Consider the following 25,325-nt stretch of genomic DNA (forward strand, 5'->3'; position numbering starts at 1 on the left):
CTCTAAAACTCTCAAATTAGAGTTTACTCTTGAACAACAGGGGTCTGAACTGCACAGTTCCACTTACACATGGATATTTTTCATTAAATATATGTAGTACTACACGATCCATGGTTGGTTGAATCACCCGATGCAGAAATATGGATATAGAGGGCTCATTATGGGACTTTGAGTATTCATGGATTTTGGTGTCCCCGACAGGTTCCGGAACCAATCCCCCCGCAAATACCCAGCGATGACTGTATTGGCTAATTAAAATAGAAGATCTGGGCTTCCCTGGTGGCGCAGTGATTGAGAGTCTGCCTGCTAATGCAGGGGACATGGGTTCGTGCCCCGGTCCAGGAAGATCCCACATGCCGCGGGGCGGCTGGGCCCGTGAGCCATGGCTGCTGAGCCTGTGCGTCTGGAGAGACCACAGCAGTAAGAGGCCCGCGTACCGCAAAAAAAAAAAAAAAAAAAAAAAAAAAAAAAAAAAAAATAGAAGATCTGAGAACCTTTAGATGAAAAGAAAAGGTGCACAAAGACATAAATGTCTTATTTTTTTTGTAGAAATGTAGGCTTATATGTCACTTGCTCTTTCATTTGAGCTATACTATATTGTTTTGTTTTCATCAAGAGAAAGCATAATGCTTTTATAGTGTCAATTATTTTACTTAAAACGTTTCTATGTATTCCTATTTAGACCTAGGTAGCAAATTAAAGGGATATGTATGTTTTCAAAATGTAAAATAATGTACAATTTCAAATAATCTTGTATATTATCATATACTAGAAAGAATAAATTATTATAGTTACCAAAAGCATGCTCCTGAGTTCCGTGACTAAGTTCCGTGTTCCTGTAGAACACTTGAGGGAAGCCTAATTGAAGATTTCTGGACCTGACACTTGATCTTAGTCTCAAACATTGAGGAGTAAAACAGCCTAAGCAAGCAGGCATTCTACATCAAGGAGACATCAATGGGGATTGTGTGTTCTTGCCTTATGAATCCCAAGCAAATAAATCTTGTACTCCATGCAATAAACCTTTAACTTTCAGTATGTGATTGTCTTTCCTCATTTCATAAATATTTATTGAGCGCCTGCAATATGCCAGTCTCTGATACAGCAGTTAAGAAAACACCAACCCTGCTCCTACGGAGCTTACATTAATGGGAGACCCTTTAATGTGTTCTGCCACCCAATTATCCAAAAAAGATAATCTCGCCACGTAATCCAATTGTGTAAAATCTGTCTTGGGCAAAGGGAACGGCACGTGCATCCTCGAACCACCTTGAAATGAAAACTCAGTCTGTGCGGGAAGGACGCAGGGCGCCAAGCGCAAGAGGGCGCCCTCGCCTAGCGCCGCTCGGAACGGCGCGCCGCTGTGACGCGTAGGCTTCGCCCCCTGCTCCCTTCATAGCGCCCCCGCCCCCTTGAGCGAAGTGCGCAGACTCCTCCTCCGGGCTCTGCTTCAGCAGGAGACGCAGGCGAGTTGCAGGCATCGTCTCCCCGCGTGCTTCTGCGGGTGGCTGCCGGGCCTTGTCCTACCGCAGTGGCCGCGCCGCGCTGTTCGGGAGTAGGGCGCTGCAGCCGTGGTCCCGGCCTCGGTGTTTGGTAAAGAGAAGCCCCAGCGTGCCGGGAGCGTGCAACCCCTCGCCCGGCCCGGCGAGCCCCGGGCGTGAACCGCGTTGACGGAGGATGGCAGCCTCCGGGGTGGAGAAGAGCAGCAAGAAGAAGACCGAGAAGAAACTTGCTGCTCGAGAGGAAGCTAAACTGTTGGCGGGCTTCATGGGCGTCATGAATAACATGCGGAAACAGGTACCGCCTCTGTGGGAGTGACCGACGGCGTCGGGGAGGTGGTCTGGGACTCGGGCCCCTGTCAGCCGCGGCTGAAACCCGCGCCCTGGGGATCGCGACCCTCTTCTTCCTCTGTCCTCGCCCTTCCTTGCATTTTCGCACGCCAGCGAAGCCGCTGTCGGTGGAGGGTCGCGTTAAACAGTTCTCGAGCAAAAGTGCCTCGTCGTCCGTCGATGCTGTGGCTCCTGACTCCTATGGGGCCCCGTGGGCCGGCATTCGGCGTCGGGTATCGGTTGTATAACAGCTGTGCCCTAGTTATCTCTTTGTGAGGCGAGGAGCCCTCCATTGGCCAGCCGTTTTAAGGTGTCGTGAGATCTCGGGCGAAGAACCCCACTGGCATAGCCCAAACCGAAGCCCCCCAAGGAAGGGAGAAGCATTGCTCGCCTGACATCAGCTCCTCTAAAATAAGGATCCCCGCCCCCCTTCTGTGTTGCCAGGGTGGAGCTAGTAGAAGACAAATCCTCCTGTACGTGTTAATTTAGAGCAGAAATAGTCGTGGATAAATACCGTGCCGCCTTTTAAGGGCACCGTGCGCCTCTGTTAAGAGGAGTTCTTTGTTCTTTGATGTGTGGCGTATTAGTGAAAGTCTTCAGCACGTCGGCGAAAGGTGGGTTATGAAAAGAATGGGTTTTAACGCCAGAGTATGTAGACTAGAGAATCTATTTGTTTTTAAATTCCATAGCATCTTATACCAGTAGGCGTAGAAAAGTCACTTGGTTATTTTCTCGTCCTGGAAGCTTTATTTCTAGAAACATACATCCAGGAAGATTTGTGGGAATGTTTGTTTTGTGACCGTGTTTTTCATGACAAAAGCAGGACATGAGTATAAGTAACTGCAAAACCTAGTTTGCTCATCGGGTGGTGCTGAAACCACACAACCCAGATTGGGACTGGAACCTACAGGCAGGGACTCGAACCCACCGTCTTTTAATTGAGATCACACACCTGGTCTCAGGACTTTAATGAAGCTCAGGTGCTTTTTTTGTTTGGGGTTTTTTTTTTTTGGCTGCGCAGTGTGGCTTGTGGGATCTTAGTTCCCCGACCAGGGATTGAACCTGCGCCCTCGGCAGTGAAAGCGCAGAGCCCTAACCACTGGGCCGCCAGGGAGTTCCCAAAGCTCAGGTAGTTTATGTCTCATGGCAGAAGAAATTCAGTGAAAAACAAGGTGATAGGTAAGAAGTGGATTTATTTATAGAGATACACATTCCACAGACAGAATGCAGTCTGTCTCAAAAGGCGAGAACGGCCTTGGGAGAAACACACTTCACAGACGGGTGCGGGCCATCTCAGAAGGCAAGAGGCCCCAAGATGTGGGGTGGTTCGTTTTTATGGGCTGCGTAATTTCATAGACTAATGAGTGCGAGGATTATTCCAACTATTTTGGGGGGAAGAGGCGGAGATTTCCAGGAACTGGGCCACCACCCATTTTTTGGCCTTTTATGGTTAACCTCAGAGTAGTCAGGGCAGTGATGGGTGTGTCATTTAGCATATGCTAATACATCGCAGTGAGCGTGTAATGAGGACGAAGGTGCACTGGAAGTCAGATCTTTCCACCATTTTGGACCTAGTTGGTTCTAACCAGTTTTTGTCATGTTCTATGGCTGTGTCATTCTTTTAAAGGTTGTGCCCTGCCCCCTTTCCTCCTGTTTCAGTTCTGATGGGTCTATGGACAACAGTAGAGGACTTTAAGAGTTTTATGAAGATATTAACTTTGGTTTCTTTAGGCAGACTCTGCTGGGGTCTTGTCTTTGTTCATCAGCTCCTGACATTGTGCATGAATGCAGTAGCTATTTGTGGGAGTGCCTTTATGTCTTGCCTGGTCTTTGGGTTGAAGTAGCTGTGGATGCCTGAATTCAATATTTTATGTAACTTTCATGTATCTGTTTCCATGTATACCTTCATGTTCCTTTTCTGTGAACCTTTCTTACATTTAGGACACCACTGACTTTGCATTGCCGGTGCATTTAACTAGTGCCTGCCTCTGAAAGGTAATTGCATCGCAGTTCACCAGTGCCCACATTTGTTTCCAACAACCCTCCCACTCCCCCAAATATGTGTTTTCATACACAGACTATAGCATCGTAAAGCATTGCCTCATTTCCTGCGTAGATGGGGTGCAACTGGGTTGCAGCATCAGATGTTGAGGAGGAGGGGATTGTCTGAGACTGTATGTTTAGCTTTTGGGGTTTAAAAATTGATTCATATCCATTTCTTAGACTTAGCTTTAAACAATATTAGCATCTACTTATTTACTGTTAAAACAGAAATAAAGTTACTGAAATACCAGGTTTCTGTTACTGAGTAGGAAGGGGAAAATGGATGCTGGGTGAGACATCAGGAATTTCTTCGACAGTGGTTAACTGGCCTTAATCTGCCAGTTTCTCCTTTTGTCATTGGCTTTGCTTGTTATTCAGACCGTTCTCCAGTAACACTTTTACCAAATTCTTGGAATCCTGCATCTTTTGTAAGATGGGCAGCTTCACTTTGCAGTTGATTTACATTATTCATGTATTGTTCTGTTTAACATAACACTGAAGAGGCGCACCAAGAATGACTGACAAGGGCAGTTGATGGGAAGTGGCAGAAATAGAAGCTGGTCTGAGCCAGAGGAGGAATGTTTGAGTGAGGACCAGTTTTAAAAATGTTCTTCTATGGTGAATACTTTTGTGTTATTACTATTTTTGCTTTCCCTTATGATCTCATTACTTTGGGGGTCAGGATAATGAGTGCCTGGATGACAAGGGCCCCCAGAAACATCCCTATACAAATTTAAGAACACTGTGAAATTAGAATTCCTGAATCCCAATTCCTGCTCTATCATTAATTAGTTTTGTGATATTAGGAAAAGATATAGGTCATTTTATGCCTCTGTAGCATTGCAGCCAGTCTATACGTAGTGGTGAAAGGGGGTTCTGCTGAGCCCGCAGCCTCAGCTTCCCGTGGAGCCTTTTCCTCCATTATCCTTTCAGTCATTTCCAGCCTTTTGTTTTTAAGTAAACTTTACAGTGAAGTATAGGATTCACGAAAAGGATCCAAATCATCAATGTGCAGCTCAAAGAATTATTGCAAAACGAACGCACCCCCTCCAAGTAAAAGAACTTGGCTAGTACACCAGAAAGTCTCCACCTAATGCCCTTCTCAGTTGCTACCCCCTCAAAGGTAATCACTATTCTAATTTCTACTACCATAGATTTTTTTGTCCTGTTTTTGAATTTGTATACATGGAATCATACAGTATATACTTGCGTGTCTTGCTTTCTTAAAGCTGGCATTTATTTTTGAATTTTATTTTTTTATACAGCAGGTTCTTATTAGTCATCCATTTTATACATATTACTGTATAGATGTCAATCCCAATCTCCCAATTCATCCCAACACCACCACCACCCCCGCCACTTTCCCGCCTTGATGTCCAAGTCTAGAAACTGTCATAGAGTGAAGTAAATCAGAAAGAGAAAAACAAATATCGTATATTAACGCATATATGTGGAACCTAGAAAAATGGTACAGATGAACCGGTTTGCAGGGCAGAAATAGAGACACAGATGTAGAGAACAAACTTATGGACACTAAAGCTAGCATTTTGTTTGTGAGATTTATCTATATTGTTGTGTGGTGTTCTAGTCCATCTTCATTGTATGTAATATCCCATTGTATGAATACACCACAATTTATCCATTCTATCATGTACTATTAAAAGTAGTACTACTTTGAATATTTTTGTACATTTTGTACATGACTTTTGATGTGTACATGTATGCATTTCTGCATTTTTGTTGGGAAATACCCAAGCGTGGAGCTGTTGAGTCATAGGTTAGGCTACATTCAGCTTTAATAGATCCTGTGGTACAGTTTCCAAAGTTGTGCCAGTTCATACTTTGGCCAGCTCTGTATGAGAGAGGCTTTTGCTCTACATCTTTGCTAACACTTGGTATTGTCAGCCTTTATAACATTAGCCATTCTAGTGGACGTATAGTGGCATCTTATTTTATTTGGTTGAGCACCTTTTCATTCATTTTTCCAACTTTTTTTTAGATTAATGTTATTATCTGTTACACTAGAAAGGGGCTTTAAAAAGCAGGGCAGGGTCACAGTCACTCTTGCAGGTACCCAGTGCTGTTGCTTTTGTGTTAATGAAGTCCAGAATACCCTTAACAATTGAGAGATGTTTTGAGAACTTTCTGAGTACCACTGCAGTTCACAGTTTCCTCAGGTTAAATGAATTAAAACATAATTAGAATGTGAAAGCTTATGTTAAAGCCCCATTGAGAGTTAAGTGAGAGAACCACAAAGCTGATTTGAGGATTGGATGCTGGGCAGTCACCTGGGCTCACTTACTAACTAAAATGACTCAGCTTCTGTATACTCACCTCTCCAAGACTGTCAATTACTACATGTTATTAATCTTTAGGGTCTCTTGTGAATAATCTAAACCCTCTGCATTAAATCCTCAATAACAGAAACACTTCTCGAGCACTTATTCTGTACCAGCCATTCTCCAAAGTGTTTTATATGATTGTCTCATTTAATTTTCATAACAACTCCCATTGACAACTCCCATTATCCAGACCTTCCTATTCTTAACTCTCTTCTATTTTCTCTTTTTGTCTGTCCAGTTTAGGAGATATATCTCTCTCTTCACTCTCTTTTCAATGTCCTAAGCTTTCTTGGCCCTCAGTCCTTTTTTTACATCCTTTGGGCAAAAAGCATTGATGACTGTTTACCTTCTTTGTGCAACGCTTCTAAGCACAGCTGAAGAATATCCCATTACTGGGCAGTCCTCTGCCAGGTGAGTCCTAACTTCAGCTGGGCTGGCAGTACTACTGGTGAGCAGTTCTACTTACTATTTATTTTACTGGTTTCCTCTAACCCAAGCCCTTACTCTGTATCCTCACTTTCAGTACATCATCCCTCTTTTGACGTCACAAATAAATAGAAGTGATTAGTCTGGAACTATCTAACTTTTAACTTTCCACCACCAAATCTATAAACCTGTTTTGGCACTTTTTAAAAATTCTGCTACAATGGATAAAGCCATTTAAAGCCAGTACTTTCACCTGGGCTTTGACTTTCTCAGTACTAGTGTAGTCAGAAAAGTTACACCATTGGTTATTCTTTCTTTGATAGGCATCTTTAACTTCTCCTTCTCTGCTGGATTCTAGCCATCAGCATTTAGGCATGTTTTAACCTCTCTAGCTTTTAAACCAACAAACAAACTTAGTCTCAGTATTTCCCTGTAAATAATATCCCTCTCCCCCTTGTTAAAACCAAAAGGTGGGTAGAATCACTGCCTCTTGGCTCACTGTTTTATCTATTCCCCTATTTCAGTTTGGCTTTCTAACTTATCCATTTAGGTGAATACTTGTTGAGAACCCATTGTGTGAGACCTACTTACCATCAAATGGCATGTACAAGAGACTGATAAAAGGCCAGTGTGACTGGAGCACAGAATATAAGGGGAGGATGGTGCAAGATGAAATTGGAGAAGTAGCTAAAGATCTGCCTGTGTATAGCCTCATAAGTCAAGTTAGGGGGTTTTGCTTTTATTCTAAAACCCTTTCAAATATATATGTATATGAGAGGAGGAATAGGTGTATCCGTTTTTCTTTTGAAAAAGACGATTGACTGCTCTATGGTGAATGAATTAGCTCTCAGAGTAGATGCTGGCAGACCAAACAGGAAGTTGTTACAGTAGCGCAGTGAGATGGTCCTTTGGACTAAGGTGATAGCAGCAACAGCAGTATCAATAAAGAAAAGATGATATATATTCAAGAGATTTAGGAGGTAAGATCAACAGGACTTAGTGATGGTAACGATATGTGGTTGTGATGACTAAATTAGAAAAGCAAATTAAGATAACTTAAAACAGAACCTGATAATGAGTAAGCTCTCAATAAAGGTTGGCTATTTTTGCTGTTGTTGTGATGGTGGTGGTTGATTGGATGCTGAGGGGTTCTGTACAAGATGTCATTTATGACCTCCAGGGTTCTGAAATGCATAACTAGATGGATGGTGACACAGTTCTCTGAGAGAGGAGATACTGGAAATGGATCAAGGCTTTGAGGAAAGGATTATAGTTTGTGTTTTAGATAGTTTAGTGTGCAGTGCCCCTGAGACATTAAGGTATCTGATGAGTTGACAGGTCTGGAGAGTTGTGGGTTAAAAGTATAAAGTTTTGAGTTACCTGCATATAGAAGATAGACTTGATTGAAGCTGTGGAGAGTTAAGAATCTAGGATAAAGGCTGGGTAGGGAATGAGCTTGTAAAGAAGACAAAAAAGTAATGGCCAGAAGAGTAGGAGGAAAATGAGAGTTTTGAGAATCGGAGAAGAAATTGTTTCAGAAGGGAGATGACAAATTTTGAAGCCTAAGAGAAGTCAGAGTAAGATTAGAGCTAGAAATGTTCAGAGGATGTAGCCACAAAGAGGGGCTTATTGACTGTGATGAGAGTTGTTTTGATGGGGAGACGATGGAAGTCAGATTAGTGTGAGTAGGATATGAGAAAATTGAGACAGTTCATTTGAGATTTGGCCCTGAAGAGAGTGAGGGAATCAAATAAAGGCTTTTTAAATGGAAGATGTATGTGTGTTTAAAAACTAGTAGGAAGAATTCATTTGAAATGGCGAGGTTTAATATATGTGAAACAGAATGGGTGATTGATAGATGATTCCTGAGATGAAGTCCAAAAGTAAAGGTGAGTAATCTCCTGTGGGAGGAGGATGGTTCCTCTTCCATAGGAGTGGGAAGGAGTACATAGGAGTGGTAGGTACATAGGTGGGTGTGTTTGGAATCAAGAGAATGAAGGAGTTCCTATCTAGAGGCTTTTGTTTTCTCTGTAAAGTAGGAGATGAGATCATCTGCTAAAATGAAGGAGGAAGAAGATGAAGCTGGAGGTTGAGGAAAGTTGTTTTTGTGAAGAATAGAAATGGTATGATGGCTGGCAGTGTGGTTTTGTTTCGTTGCTGTTTTGGCCGCGCCACGTGGTGTGTGGGATCTTAGTTACCCAACCAACCAGGGATCAAACCCATACCCCCTGTAGGAGTCCTAACCACTGGACCGCCAGCAAATTCCCACTATCTAAGTCGTCGTCGTCGTCTTTTTGTTTTTTTGCCACACCGCACAGCTTGTGGGATCTTAGTTCCCTGACCAGGGATTGACAGCAGTATTTTTTGAGGTTAATTATCATGAACTTATAATGAATATTTATCCTTAACTTGGCCTTCAGAGCCCTGTCATAAAGGTTCTATGACTCGCTTCCCTTCCTACTCATGCCTCTGTTCTTTTTTTTCTTTTTTAAGATTTTTTCGTGTGGACCATTTTTAAAGTCTTTATTGAATTTGTTACAGTACTGCTTCTGTTTTATGTTTATGGGGTTTTTTTTGGCCCCGAGGCATGTGGGATCTTAGCTTCCCCGACCAGGGATTGAACCCGCACCCTCTGCATTGGAAGGCAAAGTCTTAACCCCCAGTGAAGTCCCTCAGTTCTTACTTTAAAAGCCACTTCTTCCCTGAATGTCCTAGATTATGTCAAGCCCCTCTATTACATATACTCTTACAGAACTCTATTCCTTTCTTTCATGCATTTATCAGCTCTATAAAGGCAATAAACACTATTTAGTTTATTACATGTCTTTGCTACTAGGCTGTAAGCTGCATGAGGGCAGGGACTGTGTTTGGCTTATTCAGCTATATTGCCAACATCTACTACATAGGTGCTCAAATATTTGTTAATACAATAGTTGATATCATATGTATGGTTGATAACACCTAGAGGATGAGTGGACAGAGGATCTGGGTAGCATCAACATTTTAAAGGATAGGCAGAAAAGTGCATTGGAGATTAAGGTGTGGGAGGAAGAAAGACAGCAGGGAATAATGTCATTGAAACCAAGATTAAGTTACAAAGGAGAGCCAGGCAGGAGTGTCCAATGCTCTAGGGAGGTCAAAAAAGAGATTGTCCAGTGGATTTGAAAATTGGTGGTTTTAGCAAGTAAGGTTTTAATGGAATGGTGTGGGGGGGGGGAAGCAAATTTTAGAGGACAAAGCAGGGACAGAGTGGGGAGTATATGGAGAGGAAACTGCCCGCTTTGTGGCCCAAGCTTTCCCAGATGGTATCAATGTTCTGCTAAACTCTATAGTATCTAGTGCATACTGTCATCATGACACCATATGTGTGTTGAATAAATGAGTACAGAAGCACATCTTAAGAGAGACATGATTGTATTAAAATTACCTTCTGAGAAGAAGGGGGACAGTCAAGATTTGGGAGATGCCAGAACCAGGGTAGCCCCAAAAGCCTCTGACCTTTTTCTAGGACACTGCCTTAATTGCACCTCAGCTCTGACTACTTGCAGTCTGTTTCTCTTTCAGAATTTCAGATCTTGGAGAGAGAGGATCTGATAGACAGTAGTTTGGGTTAAATGTTAATCCTGTGAATAAATTATCGTAAGCAGAATAGGGCCGTGTAGCACAAACATGATCTTGAAAGGCCCATGTATTGAGGCCATTTCCTGAGAAGGAGGAATTGTAAGTCAGATGGCTACTCCAGCTGGCATCTACTGCAAAGATTCATATTAGTAAAATCACTGATAAATTTTTTAGTACATAATATAGCATATAATTTAGTTACATTCTGTTGAGCTGTCAAAAAATGTGGTTGATTAACGTTTAAGAGAGACACTGTTAAGAATAGGCCATCTTAAAGATGTTTTAAAAAAAAAAAGAATATGCCATCTTATTTCAGGTTAGCTTACTGGAAAATGGTGTGCCAGGATTAAATGAGTTCTGCCTTAGACCTTCTCTTTGAGTTGCAATTAAATTGGATCACAATTTAATATTACACCAAGCTATTACTGTGAAAAATTATTTTAAAATGGTTTTGTGTCTTCTGTAAAACTTCTTTTAGCAATTTTGCCTTTAGTCACTCATTGCTTTAGGAAGCAGTGTGCTATAGTGGAAATAACATGCACGTTGGATTCAAACAGATTTCTGGTTTTGAATTCTGCTCTGTCTTACTAATTGTGTGACGTTGAGCAGGTCGATTCTTCAGCCTTTTATGTTCTTCTGTGCACAATGATCATATCATTACTGAACCTACCTTACTGATGTTGGGACTAATGAGAGAAAGAATGTGAACACTCTTGATAAACTATCCAGTGTTACACAGATATTGTTGGTATTGTTATTATCACAGTGAATCTGCTGGGATTCTTGGTTACCAGCAACAGAAACCGTTCTGTCTTAAGTAAAAGTAATTTATTGCAAGGGTATCGGGAACTTAACGCCATTCACCGTAGGCTGGAAGATGAGCAGTCCTGGCAGACAAGCCCAGGGATTCTTTGGTAGCTAGGCTGCAGAAACCCTGGAGTCAAGGTTACAATGCAGGAACAGTCTTGACGACTTGCTGGTGCCACCATAAAGACTTCCCGTCGTCCCACAACACACCGCCCCATCTTTCTGTCATTCACCCAAGATTCAAAATCCTGGAAGTAGGTATCTAATTGGTTGGCCTTAGATTGTTTGCCAGATTAGGGCTCTGCTAAGGAGTGAATAGAAGAATTATCTGATTCCATAACGAGAGGCAGGCTCTGAGAATTGCCCTCTCCCCAAGATAGTTCATAATGAACATTTTTTCCAGAAATGAGAGTTCGGGGTTCTAGGAGGCAGGGGAAATTGGATGCTAGATTGCCAGAATCCACAAATATCCACTCTGACCTATACCTTAGGTTGTCCAATGCAAACATGCATGCTCTTATTCTGTCCTATAATTTTTCTTTTCTTTTTCTTTTTTTTTTGCGGTACGCGGGCCTCTCACTGCTGTGGCTTCTCCCGCTGCGGAGCACAGGCTCTGGACGCGCAGGCTCAGCGGCCATGGCTCATGCGCCCAGCCGCTACGTGGCACGCGGGATCCTCCCGGACCGGGGCACGAACCCGCGTCCCCTGCATTGGCAGGCAGACTCTCAACCACTGCACCACCGGGGAAGCCCTGTCCTATAATTTTTTAAAAAATTATATATATATATATATCACCAATTTTTTCACTTACCATATCTAACTCCAGGATCACTTGGTGATATCCATTCCTTCTATAGGCATTTTAAGACCATAAGGGTATATGTAATAATAGACTCTTTATATGATCGTGGAGGGGAAAGGAAACTAGTTAAAACTTAGGTAAATATAAAAGCAAAGATGAAAATTAAAGTATGAGCCACATTCATTGTTTATTATTTGTTCATTGTTGTGTTTGTGACTTCTTCCTTCACTGGCTATTCCTATTCTTTGTCTTTAGCCAACCCCTTAAGGTTCTTTATCTGATGGGGTGACCAGGTCTTTTATTCCTAGGTATCTTGAACCTTTGGTCTTGCCTGTATAGGGTTACTTTAGTCTTACATTAACATTTACCACTGCAGTTGGCAGTACTAGTGTTGGGTCTGGGATTTGATTTTATGCTACTTAAAAGCCGATTAGTTAGCCTGTTGCTGTTTAATGGATGCTGGCAGAAGACATGAGACTCCTAGGTGAGAGAGAACAGACTTGATTGTTCACAGCATCACCAGCATCAGCATGTATGCATCAGTTCCCCTTGCCCCACAAGTACTATGAGGGTGACATGGTGGGACCCAGATGGATGTTAGGGTTTGTGTTGCAGCTAAGGAATAAACAATAAGGAATCTGCCACTTTTATAGCAAATGATAGGCAGGCTTGCTGTTTATCCTATGGCCGCTTTCTGCCAACAAAACCCTGAGAAATGATGGCCTGGGTAAAAAGTGGTAGAGCCTTGCATTCTTGGCATGTCCAGGAAGATATGCAGGAACTCGAGACCCATAGATACTTCCCAACAACCAGGAGGTATCCAAGGGGGTCCCCGAGTTCCAGTCATCTTCTGTCCCATGGAGGAAGAGCAACAACTTTTTTCTTGGTGGCCAGGATCAGGCGCCTACCCAAATGTAATAACTTTTTACCCAGTGGCATGAGGAGGCCAAAATGGCCAGGTCACAGTCTTAACTGTCAATTCTGTGGAAATGTTGTTATACCTCTTGATTAAATGATTCCTCTTTTGGGTCCCCAAGTCTCTAAACTGCTAGCAGAACCCACCTCCAGAAAGACTAATTGCTGAGATAAGAAACAAAATTTTTGTAAATGAATCCTTAAGCATATTAGTGAGGGGAGCCTCTTCCATGCCTTGGTTGCCAGGCTAGTTCTGGCTAGAACCCATTCTATCTATACAAATTAAGTGAAACCACTTAATTTGTATAGATAGAATAAAAATGGATTGAAAATGGATTCAGCTGCTTAAAGAAAAAGGTTTGAAGACCACTGATCTGAGGCTTTTCCCTGAAAAGAGAATAAACTGTGTGTGTCTTTCTGTGTCTAAGCGGTGTTGAGAACAGAGGATTTGCAGGGGTGCTCTTAAGCAAAGCCTCATCTTCCAACTTAATTTACTAGAAAAGTACTGCATATAGGGGATTGCCAGGTAGTTGCCCATCTGTCAATAGGGTGTTCTATTATGTCTCAGTTGGCTATTGATCTTTGCATAAACTCCCTGAGTTGAGAATCTCAAGAGCTGAATGGTAGAATTCCGGCACCAAATCCCCTCACAAAAGTTGGCTGGACAAAGTACTGTGAGTTCAAATTCCCAGGTTTGCTTTGTCTTTTAGTTATTCTGTTTTCTTACTGGCACAGGGAGTGCTTTGTTCTATCTTAAAGGCTGACAAGGCAGCCTCTATCAATGACTGTTCCTTTTTGTAGCCTCTGAAGAACAGTTGAAGAGGTTATTTAAATTTTTACTCCAGAAAGCTCTGGAATGGGTTGATACCTCTTAAGTTAACTCCAGACTGGAAGGTCATTTCCATTTCTCATCTTAAATTTTTCTCAGCCAAGATGTCATTCATAGCTCTCCGGATTGTCTGCAGTGAACCAAATGACAGCACTCCATCTAATTCCATACTAGCAACAGAAAATTCCCCAAATTTGTCTGTTATGAACCCTCATTATTAAATTCCCACATCTGTAATCTCCCTGTAAATTAAAATTAAAGCAATTGAAAGGCAAAAGTCTGCTCTCCCTGGTTTCTTAAACTCTTCAGTCTCAGCCAGAAGGCATTCACTTAAGTGTTTGGGTCAAGTCAGGGTAACTTCTTCAGCAGCTTCAGCGTAGGCTGTCTTCCATTGGAATAGATTGTTAGTTTAGCACCTCCAAAGCTGAACGTCTCCAATTTCAAGGTAGTTTGCGTCACATGTTTTCAGTATGTCAAAGGGTCTCTGGGACTTTTAAGATTAGTATAGTGTCACCCCCACCCCTACAAACCTGAAAAGATACAAGCACATCTACTCTCTCTACAGTAAATAGTGCGTATGTTGACACATTATTATACAGTCCTAACCCACCTTATTGTTCCCAGCCGAAAACAGATAGAAACTTCGTTTCTGGAGGAACAGGGTTCTCAAAGTAAGAAAATCTTGGCTTTTGGTTTTGACAGCTTGCCAGTCTGTGTCAGCTCTCTGTAATTGATAGACCCTAAGTAAGAGTAAACTCAGCTGGGAGGAATCACTTATCAAGAGGCCAATAGAGACACTATGTTTACTGGATAGGGAAGGAATTTCACATATGCATAATAATGTTTCATTGGCATATGGTATATTGTTTCTCATGGGCAAAGTGTTAGGTATTTGCCAGGGGGATTTCTCAGCTGCTCAGTCTCTTAGAGTTTCTTTTTTCCCCTTGTCCATCCTGCATGTTTAAAGATTAATTTTCCTTTCGTTTTTGAACCCTGTGGTCCTGGCAGAAATGATTGAGTTTTGTCTAGTGACAAACTCTTCCCTCCCTTTTGGGAGGAGAGTGATCCACATTTGTAACAGGCAGTTGTGCAGAGCACAGTTTGTGGCCTTGAATTCTCTACAGTTGTAATCCTCCTGGTTGTTCTGCACCTTTGTGTCCTCATTAGAAGCCTCACCTCCTGTGAAATTCCTTATATATATATACATGTATATATTTAAAATATATTGAAGTATAGTTAATTTACAATGTTGTGTTAGTTTCAAGTGTACAGCAAAGCGATTCAGTTTCTTTATATACATTAATCCTATCTCTTGGAAGAGCCTTTCCTCTATTCCCCTCCATTTGTCTCAGCTGGAGTGTGACCTTTAACAGATTCCTCTAAGGCCTGTGGCCTTTTACAGTGTGCTCCTCAAAACCTTGCCTTTCTTCATTTTTTGTTTTCCAGGCCTTGGAAACTTGGTGGTAGCAGACACATTCCTTTCTGTTACCTATTTGTGTCAAAATGGGCTGTGTCTTTGTGTCTCTTCCTTCCAGACAGCCCCAGCTGAGTTATTAACCTGTTTTTAAATTGAATACTTTCCTATCCTGTAGAGCTAACATTGTTTAGATCAAATGCCTCTTTTCCTTTTCTTTTTGGGCCCAGATGTTTTGCTAACCTACTTCTACTAGTGCCTTTCAAAGTCTGTAGATTTTGCCATGGTGGAAAATAAGAGGTCTGTGTGTTCAGGATTACTGCCAACCCTTACCACCCTCAGTAAAGTAATTTTAATTATGGGGAAGCCCAGCATCTAACTTAGGTCTGGACTATGTCTGAATTATTTGGCTTCCCTTAAGGTGTCCTACTACTGTCCCTAGTCTTATCTCTACAAACTTCCCATATACGTTGCACTAGAGCATATACCTTGCCTGTCTTCCCACCAGATCACCTTGCAGATTATTTAACAATGCATGAAATACTCTATTGCTGCTCTTCCTTTTCCCTTTTCAAATCAATCTGAACTTTCTGTAATCACCTACTATAATTGTCCCAGGCTTTTGAGGTCAGTCCTTTAATTATGTGTTTGATTTCTTACCTTTAGCTTTAAAAGAAATCTTATAAAAAAAATTCGAGGACCAAGCTTCTTTCTGAGAGAAACGATTTAGTCTGCTCCTGAATTCTTTCTTCCTTCATTATATCTCTTTGGTCCATATTGCTTTTGTATAAATAACAATAAAAATAACTTTTTTTGTTTTCAATTTCGTCTTTTAAAGAACAGTTATACCAAAGTTTATCTCCTTTCCCTTTCAAAGCTGTTTGGCCTAGCTTGTCATACATATGTTCCCCTTAAGGAAGGAAATCCCCTTTTTCTTTATTAATCTAAGTGTGTTCGTTTGTTTTTCTTTAACTTTCCCACTTGCCTTATTGTGGTTATACATGTGTTTAAGCCCAGTGCTGTTTTCCTTGCTTTTCTGAACAAAGATGATTTCTAAAGAGGCCTTTTAATTTTTTTTCTCTTAACCTTTGGGTTTATTATGGCTTTGTTGAGACTTTTCTAGTATCTCAATCCAACATGATGATTTACCCTATATAATAAGGGTTCCATTTTCGTTTATCCTTTCAGTGATTTAAATCCACCACCCAACTATAGTTGAATCTACAGTCTACCCAGGGATTTGTACCCAGGGTCAACTTGAAATCACGCTGGGAGGGACTGATTGCAGAACCTTGTTGACAAGCTACATAAATCCAAAGGTTAGTCATTCCTCAGTCCTCTCCTTGGGATGCAATAAAGAATAGAATTTGGGACAGCTGCTTGCATGCCTCCTACTAACGCCAGCACATATTGTTAAAAGCTAGAACCTCATGCAATGCTGTGGAGCTTTCAGGAACCTGAAGTGCCTTTGCAGTCCTGTCTGGCAAATACATACAGAGAGCAAAAGGTTATTCCACTAATGCATGCCTAAAATGCTTGCCTGTTTTGAGGTCTTTCCAAACCAAAGGACTCTTCCCTCAAAAGTGTCTAATACTTGCAAACACTAAAGTAGCACCAAAGTTTCTGTTTGCCTCTGTTTGAGTTGTCTATGCATATGGATTTCAGGGGCCCTCTTCTTCTTCTGGTTCTAAATATTTGAGCAGTAAAGGTAGGAGACAGATAAATTAATGGTGATGACAGACTAGTGAACATGGCGTTGAGTTGAGCATAAAATGGGCTTCCTCTTCTTTTTCCCCTTAACTAAAAACTTACCAGTCTGAGGCAGAGCCGCTGAGGAATGGGAACAGTCCTCTCCTGCCATAGATAGGGGCAAGCCTCCCAGTGAATTACGTTCTACTTTGGGGGCAGATTAATGGAAGAAGAGTGAGCCAGGAGGCCTGGCAGTGTATGGTCAGTGACCTCTGCCATAGCTCTTGCTCATCCTGTAGTCGCTCTAGAACAAGCGACAGTTGGAGAAAAGGACTGAAACTTCCTTCCCAGTACTTACCTTCCCCAGAGGAAGAGAGAGTACTTCATGACAGAGAAATCTGTTGTTTCTCAAATTGATATGTTATCCCATTTTTTCAATTATCAAATCTCTCACCACATTTTTTAAATTAAACTTTTTTTTTAAGAGCAGTTTTAGGTTTAACAGAAAAATTGAGCAGAAAGTGCAGTTTTCATTTACCCCCTTTGCCTCTCCCCCTCGCCCCAGTTTCCCCTATTATTAACATCTTGTCTCAGTGTGGGGCATTTGTTACGATGGATGAGCCATTGTTACATTATTGGTTCACTCTTTGTGTTGTACATTCTGTGGGTTTTGACAGGTGTATAATGACATATATCCACTGTTAGAGTATCACACACAATAATTTCACTGCCTTAAACATTACCTGTGCTCCACCTTCTCACCACATATGTGAAATGGTATCTTTATCATATGCCAAATGCCCATTATTGTGGATCCCTCACATTTCTTAGATTTATTTCTCAGCATTTAATTATTTTGTCGCTGCTATGACTGGGATTTTTATTTCTCTCGTTTGTGTGTTTTTCTAATGGCATATTACTCACATCTAATTGCTTTTTCATGTTTATCTTATTTATCTAGCCACCTTACCAACTTTTCATATTAGTTCTACAAGTGTTAAATTGATTTATCTTTATTTCCTTAGTGATATGGCTAAAATTTCCAGAACAATGTGACAGGGTGTGTGTGTGTATATTTCAAACTTGAATGAGAATGTCTCTCCTGCTTCACTAGATTGCTCTTGATTCTGATGAATGACCTTCAACATACAGACACATCATTTTCTTTATTAAAGAATCTCAGGAAATGAATTTTTAATTTTATCAAACACTCTTTTGCCCATATATTGAAGTTTTTCTTTTTTTCTTTTTTTGGCCAAGCCTCACGGCATGCAGGATCTTAGTTCCCTGACCAGAGATCGAACCCGTGCCCCCTGCAATGGAAGCATGGGAGTCCTAACCACTGGACCACCAGGGAATTCCCTGAAGTCCTTCTACTACATGAAAATTTTCTCTTTTAACCTGTCAGTATGATGAATTACATTTATAGAATTATCATTCTTGAACCCTTCTTGCATTCCTAGAACAATACCCTGCTGGATTCAGTTTGCAAATACTTGACAGATCTGTAAATGAGACACCTAAAGGAGGAAAAAGTCCAAAGAAAATGTGACCAAAATAGCAACCGACAGTTTAAAAAAAATGAAGACAGCAAAGAAACGTAATAAATAATATTTAAAAAGATGGCATATGTAAGATGAAATGTAAGTTATCAGTAATAAATAGGAGGGATTCAACTAAACCCTACTAAAAATAATTATTAGATGGTGAGAACTTCAGACTAAGTTACACAAAAATCTATGCTGTTTATGAGAGACTAAAGATTCAGAAGCTGAAAATAATAAATACAAAGATATAATTTGGGGAGGACATAAACAGAGAAATTGCAAGGTTTTCTGGTTTAATCCAGTTAAGATGTATTGTTCAAAAGGTAGTTTTGTTTGTTTTGTTTCTCTTCCATTCACCTAGGACTTGTTACCTCTCATTCTTCAGATCACCTGAATCTCTGTCTCTTCCCATTTCCTGGCTTTGCATACACCTCTTCCCCAGAGGATTGATAGCAGGAGGGACCTCTGCCTTTAGGTCGGTCTCATTTCTTGTTGAATAGGACCTATTAATCTATTGTAGTCCAGTCAAATAAATGCACCGTTTGGATATAAAAGATTGCTCCCATTTCACCTCCTACTCGCCACACACAACGTTACTATCTGGCTAGAGATTAATCTTAGACTAAGACTAAATTGTACAAAGATCCCTCTGATTTCTCTAACTTCCTTCAGTGCCTGTAAATGCACTACACTAACATTCCCCATTCCTGAGTATGCCTTGGAAAGGTTTTTTGCTACATTTCAGTTTAGCTTTACATTTTCTGGAACTTCCCATCAGCAGCCATAGGTCCCTCCCCTATCTAATTTGCTTGCTATTCTGTCAGTATTCTTCCTCTCCTTTTTTCCTTCCTTCCCTCCCTCCTCCCTTTCTCTTTCTTTATCTTCAGCAACTTGATCAGCTTGTTTTGATAGTAACCAAATAGTTGGCTCGGTTTTGCTACCTGGTATTTTTGGGTGTAGCAAAATCACCTGAGAGCTATGCCTGTTCTGTACCCCCTCCCCAAATAAAAGGAAATAAAAATTTAAGACACTGTTGGAGTAACAGTAGCTTTAACTATAATCTGCATATAATTTCTAAGCAGTAGTCTATAGGCCTTATAAAAAATATTTAAGTAAGCTGTAAGAGTGAAATGTTCATCCCTTAGCCCATTAATTGGGACCCATTTCTTTTCTCATTCTAAGCATTACCGTCTTATTTGGGTTTTTTATTCATGAAGTAATAAAGTAGGAAATAGCAGTGATTTATCTATCAGAAACTATATCAGTAGTTTCAGTAAAATACTTAAAATTTGGAAAATACCATATCCTCTGAGCTCTTGAGCCATTATTTAGTTTTGTGAGTGAAATTACTCTGAAAATATTATTTACCTCATATTCCCAGTGCCTAAGAGGGTGCTTTACAAAATTTTTTCTGAGCCCAAGCTGTATATTATCTTTAACTTCATTAAAAAATTGAAATTTTGTTTGATAAAAAGGACATTTCTTTTTCCTTGGAATTCATCTTTAAGGGTTCCAGTAAATCTTAATTTTTTTCCTTAATATACCCCATTTTTCCAACATTTTAAGTGTATAATCTAGATCTGCCTTCTTTCAGTAACCTAGAGCGACACATTTTGGCCTAGGTCAGAAATCACAATTTAAAAGTGGCTGCTATCCGGGTCCCATCAGAAGTGCATTTTAGAGAGATGTTATTTAAGGAGAGAGTGCTGAATGGACATTTGGTTCATCCACTCTGTATATTCTGAGTTGTTTCTGTTGCAGGTTAGATCTATGAAGGCAACTTTCTTGGAAAATGCAGTGTGCACCTGCATTTTATCAAGGACAGTTTTTAAGAAGCAGATTGTTATATTTGAAAAACCATCAAGGACATTGCCATTAGGTCATTTAATGTCCCCATAAAATCTCACCATGAGAAATACCTTAGAATTTGTGTCAGAAAAAAAATTTGGCTTCCCCCAAAGATTAGTAGACTACTTTTTTTCTGATTATAAAGATCTTTTTTTTTTCCTGACTGTTGAGAAGCTAAGTGCCAAATTTTGATACAGCAAACTCTGTAAGTCTTTCCTAAATAGGTTTTATATTAAAAACAAAATCTGTGCTGGAAAAAGACTGGATTTAAATACAAAATAGAGATAGAGCATTTGGCAAGTGCCTGTTCTATATCTTTGCTAAGCCATGCCCATTGAACCCCTTTTAATTTTATTTATTTCTCTCTTGATTAGAAAACATTGTGTGATGTGATCCTTATGGTCCAGGAAAGAAAGATACCTGCTCATCGTGTTGTCCTTGCTGCAGCGAGTCATTTTTTTAACTTAATGTTCACAAGTAAGTATCTTAAGATAAAACATAATTTTTCTATGAGAATTAGGTGGGGTCTAATTGAAAATATGCCATTTTTCCCAGTTTTAAAAGCACTTTAAGTTAAGTCCACAGAACAGTGAAGAGATTGAAGAGTGGTCATGGTGATAATTGATCAAAGGAAAACTGTCCTTTCGTTAGCCCTAAAGGCCTGAAGTCTTTATTAATGGAGATATAGCTTCTGCTTGAATACCGGGTTTTTATCTTAACCTCCGGTAGAAAGGCAAAGGAGCAGATAAGTCTTATGGCATTTTATCTGGCAAGTTAAACTAAAGAAAAATGAAATACATTATACTAGAAAGTTGAGAATTGGGTCCAAGTCCTGGTTCTACTTAGTACTGCTCGTGAGCTTGATTGGGTTATATATCTGCCTCAAGTTTTCTCTTTAGTGCTCTGGCTACCTACCAGGGTTTTGGGGAAGAGTGAGAGCTTTGCTAGTGAAAGCTGACTATACATATAATTGTCATTGTTCTTGTAGGTTTGTTCCAGCTACATCAGAGGCATTTTGCCCATAACAATTTAAGAGAATGCTACCAAATTAATTTAGGAGTTGGGGAAATATTAAATGCAGTTTTATGTCTCTCTGTTCATTTGGGCTTTTTTTTTTTAGAAGTACACTAATTCACTCATTTCTTAAATTATTTTAAGGCACATGTCAAGTATGGAGAATTAATTTGCATTTATTATAGGAATGTGTTGGGCTTTCTGAGGTATTTTCTTTCAGGGAGGTCTCTGTCCTGTTATTTTTCTCCAACATTTAACACAGCCTAGAATGATTGGGTTCTTCAGTTAAACTCAGGGTAGTACTCATGCCATTTATGTTTCTTCTCTTTGTATTAGCTAACATGCTTGAATCAAAGTCCTTTGAAGTGGAACTCAAAGATGCCGAACCTGACATTATTGAACAACTTGTGGAATTCGCTTATACCGCTAGGTAAGTTAAGGATCGTTTCTGTTGTGGAGGAGTAAGGTCAGGATCTGCCATGACAAAGCGTTGTTGTAACAAATTGGTGTGCTCCAGAGTCTTCAGAATGAAAAACTACACGGATGGTAGGGGCGGGGTTTGAGGATCCTATGCCATACTAATTCAAGGGCTGTAAAGTTTAATTTTTTGTTTAATTTCGGGGGCTAGAAGGATACATTCTATGGTAGCATTATTTAAATAATAAATTGTAGGAAACTAACATTCACTTTAACTTACTTACAGAATTTCTGTGAATAGCAACAATGTTCAGTCTTTGTTAGATGCAGCAAACCAGTACCAGATTGAACCTGTGAAGAAAATGTGTGTTGATTTTTTGAAAGAACAAGTTGATGCTTCAAATTGTCTTGGTAAGGAATGAGATTCCTATTTTTTAAAACAAAAAACACCATTAATGTATATTTTAATAAAGAAAAAAAGCATGGTTATAAGTGTCCTCATTTAATCTTTTTTTAACCCTCATTTAATCTTAAAGGTGTTGTCCAGTACAAAATTTTCTAGTAATATATTTTATTTTATTTATTTATTTTTAACATCTTTATTGGAGTATAAATGCTTTATAATGTTGTGTTAGTTTCTGCTATATAACAAAGTGAATCAGCTCTATGTATATATATATCCCCGTATCCCCTCCCTCTGTGTCTCCTCCCACCCTCCTTATCCCACTGCTATAGGTGGTCACCTAGTAATATATTTTAAGAGGAGGTTAGGGAGGTACATATTAACCTGGGCAGAAACAAGCCATAAAATACCGTATCAACATTTTCCAAAATAAAAAATAGCCTCAGTAATGAGTTTTTGTGTGTTTAGGAAAACGAGTAATGATTTACTTCAGAAATGACAGAATGATTCAGTATTAAAAAAACAAACATAATATACTATACTAACATGCTATAGGAAAAAAATACTTAAAATCATAGCAACAGATGCTGAAGGCACTTTTGTGTTTTCAGTACCCATTCCTAATGTTTAAAAAAAACTCTTAAACTAGAAATAAAATACCTAAGTTAACCTGTATGCGTCTGAAACCTAAAGCTAATATTCTTTGCATGGAAACGTGCTACCATTCAGCTTCGTGCTGAAGATTTCCACCAATGTAGTCAATCAAAAAAAAATAAGGTAACAATAAAAGTTTCCTTATCAGGCATAATCATAACAGTAGTTTGTTGGCTAATTTAAAATTTCATTAACGCAGTGAGTGGTTAAACAAGATTATATCTGCCATAAAGGTGTTATTTTGGTGTAACATAAAAATATACCAGTCTGCCAATCTGTGACTGTAAGACCAAGTCTATGATTTGAATACTGATCCATTGTCTGTCTTACCTAAGTCACATCAATAATATATTATCTATGATTTTTTATTTCCTTAAAACGAATTGATAACTGAGCAAGACAGTCTGATTATAGAATCCCTCTAGAATTTTGCAGTGTTTTCCCCGATTTTATCCGTTGTCCTGGTCATGCTTAATTTGAGCTGTTTTCAAGTCTGTTGTAAACCTTAGAATTAGTTTTCATAGAAGCAACTGCTTTCTTTTCACATTCATATTTTATTGATCTGCATGATATTTAATTGAGTAGCATAATTACAACAAATTCAACTGCCAAAAGTTAGTTAAAAAACAAATACTGGTTCTTGGTGAAAATATCATTTCCCTGGTGGGAACATAAATGTTCAGGTGTAGCAGACTGAGCACATAGCATGCCATGGCATTGGTCAGTACATTTAGAAAATGGCAACTAGTCTAACTCACTAGCAGGCATCAGTTATGAGAACCTTTATGGTTATAAATATGAAAGTGTCAAAACTATCTGAAGACAGCATTGAAGTTGAAACATGGAAAACCAAAGCTAATAAACTAAAATAAATTTAACTAATGACTTTGAATGGAGGCCTGCCACAAGATCATATACAGTAATCAGTGGTTTTATTTAGCAGAGGTTGGCAAACTTCCTATAAGGGCCAAATAGCAAATATTTTAGGCTTTGTGGGCCATGTGTCACGTGTGGTCCTTGTTGCTCCTCTTCCTACTTCTCCCTCTCCTGCTTCTCCTCTCCTTCCTCTCCCCCCTTTTCTCCCCACTTCCCCCTTTTTCACAACCCTTCAAAAATATGAAAAACGTTCTTAGCTGCTGACCCTACAGCTAGATGTGGGCTGGATTTGGCTCATGGACAGTATTTTGCAGACTCCTGATACAGAACATTAATAATCAATTAAGGGGATCTTCCCTCCTAAAGAGAAAATAAAATAGCTGAATGGAAAATATATGGGGTTTCTATGAAAAAAACTGTTAATTACATTGAAGATCATTTAAAAATGTAAGTGGAGATCTATGTCATGATCCTAAGTGGAACTCCTCCATGTTGCAGAACAAGCAACTGTCCCTAATGTAATCCAAAAATTCAGCAGTCCTAAGTGAAGTCATATCAGGATTTTTAAAAAGTAGAATGTTATAAGCTTATTTTAAATTTATTTACAAGAGAAAATGTTATACCAGTAGCCAAGAAAAGTTTGAAAAAACACTGAAGGGGGCCTGTCCTACAAAGTACCAAATTCAGCCACACATAAGAGAGTATATTGGCATAACAATAGACAAATCAATGGAAAAGAAAAGGATCCAGATTTATGAAATTTATTGTCTCATTTTCCTGGAGTCATACTTAATCTTTCATGTATATTTGTTTGTTTGTTTTTTAAGGTATTCATCTTTTATTCATTTGTTGTCTTTCTGTGTTCAGGTATAAGTGTGCTAGCAGAGTGTCTAGACTGTCCTGAATTGAAAGCAACCGCAGATGACTTTATTCATCAGCATTTTACTGAAGTTTATAAAACTGATGAATTTCTACAACTTGATGTCAAGCGAGTTACACATCTCCTCAACCAGGACACTCTGACTGTGAGGGCAGAGGATCAGGTGACTAAACTGGCTTCTCACATTTTTCTTAGTAAAAATGTCCCTATGGATTTCTTATGCTTCATTTTTGGATACATGACAAAGAAAAGAATCATATTAGGAGAGAATGTGTTCTTTACATTAATTCCAAATTCTGTTTCATAGGAAAAATAAGTTTTGGGTGCTTGTAGGGGCTGGCTCTTTGAGAGACAGGCCACTTGTAGAGATGCTGTTGGGTGGGTAAAACAATGCCTCCACCAGAGTTGTCCACACCCTAATCCTTGGAATCTGTGAATGTGTTACCTTACATAGCAGTTGAGACTCAGCAGATGTGGTTAAGGATCATGAGAGGAGGAGGTTATTGGGTGGGTCCAGTGTAATCACAAGGGTGCTTAAATATGGAAGAGGGACAGAAGAGTCAGTGTCAGAGTGATGTGATATGAATTAGACTTGGTTGGCCATTGCTGGCTTTGAAGATGGAGGAAGGGCCGCAAGCCAAGGAATGCAGATGGCTGCTAGATGTTAGAGAAAGCAAGGAAATGGTTTCGCCTGTAGGCCTTCAGGCAGCCCTGCTGACACCTTGATTTTTGCCCAGTGTGTGACCCATTTTGGACTCTGACCTCCAGAACTGTCAGATAAACAGTCAGAGGTGTAAGCTGGGTACAGGTGTTGGGAACTAGATGGGGTAACACTTTGATATGCAGACATTCACTTAAACCCTGTTTTCAGTTCCCTTTCCTTCTCTGTATTTTAAGTCAGTAAGTTTGTGATAATGTGTTATAGCAGCAATAGGAAACTAATAGAGGTACAGTAAGATCGCATGCTTT

General features: G+C 39.9%; 1 protein-coding gene across 3 annotated transcripts in view; it reads left to right on the forward strand.

Moving 5' to 3' along the window:
- Positions 1 to 1,395: 1,395 nt before the first annotated feature.
- KLHL7 (kelch like family member 7) overlaps positions 1,396 to 25,325 on the forward strand; it is a 63,668-nt gene continuing 39,738 nt past the window's right edge. The window contains exons 1-7 of one of the 3 annotated variants that reach the window (XM_032643449.1): positions 1,431 to 1,797; positions 2,274 to 2,443; positions 16,217 to 16,347; positions 20,487 to 20,589; positions 21,463 to 21,556; positions 21,830 to 21,954; positions 24,344 to 24,519. In XM_032643449.1, coding sequence (XP_032499340.1) covers positions 20,511 to 20,589; positions 21,463 to 21,556; positions 21,830 to 21,954; positions 24,344 to 24,519 — 474 coding nt within the window. In that variant the 5' untranslated portion in view covers positions 1,431 to 1,797; positions 2,274 to 2,443; positions 16,217 to 16,347; positions 20,487 to 20,510. Of the gene's footprint in view, positions 1,798 to 2,273; positions 2,444 to 16,216; positions 16,348 to 20,486; positions 20,590 to 21,462; positions 21,557 to 21,829; positions 21,955 to 24,343; positions 24,520 to 25,325 lie in introns of all 3 variants that reach the window. The other 2 variants (XM_032643448.1, XM_032643447.1) reach the window with 2 other exon arrangements.

The sequence above is a fragment of the Phocoena sinus genome, chromosome 9 (assembly GCF_008692025.1).
Source record: "Phocoena sinus isolate mPhoSin1 chromosome 9, mPhoSin1.pri, whole genome shotgun sequence".
Lineage (NCBI taxonomy): Eukaryota > Metazoa > Chordata > Mammalia > Artiodactyla > Phocoenidae > Phocoena > Phocoena sinus.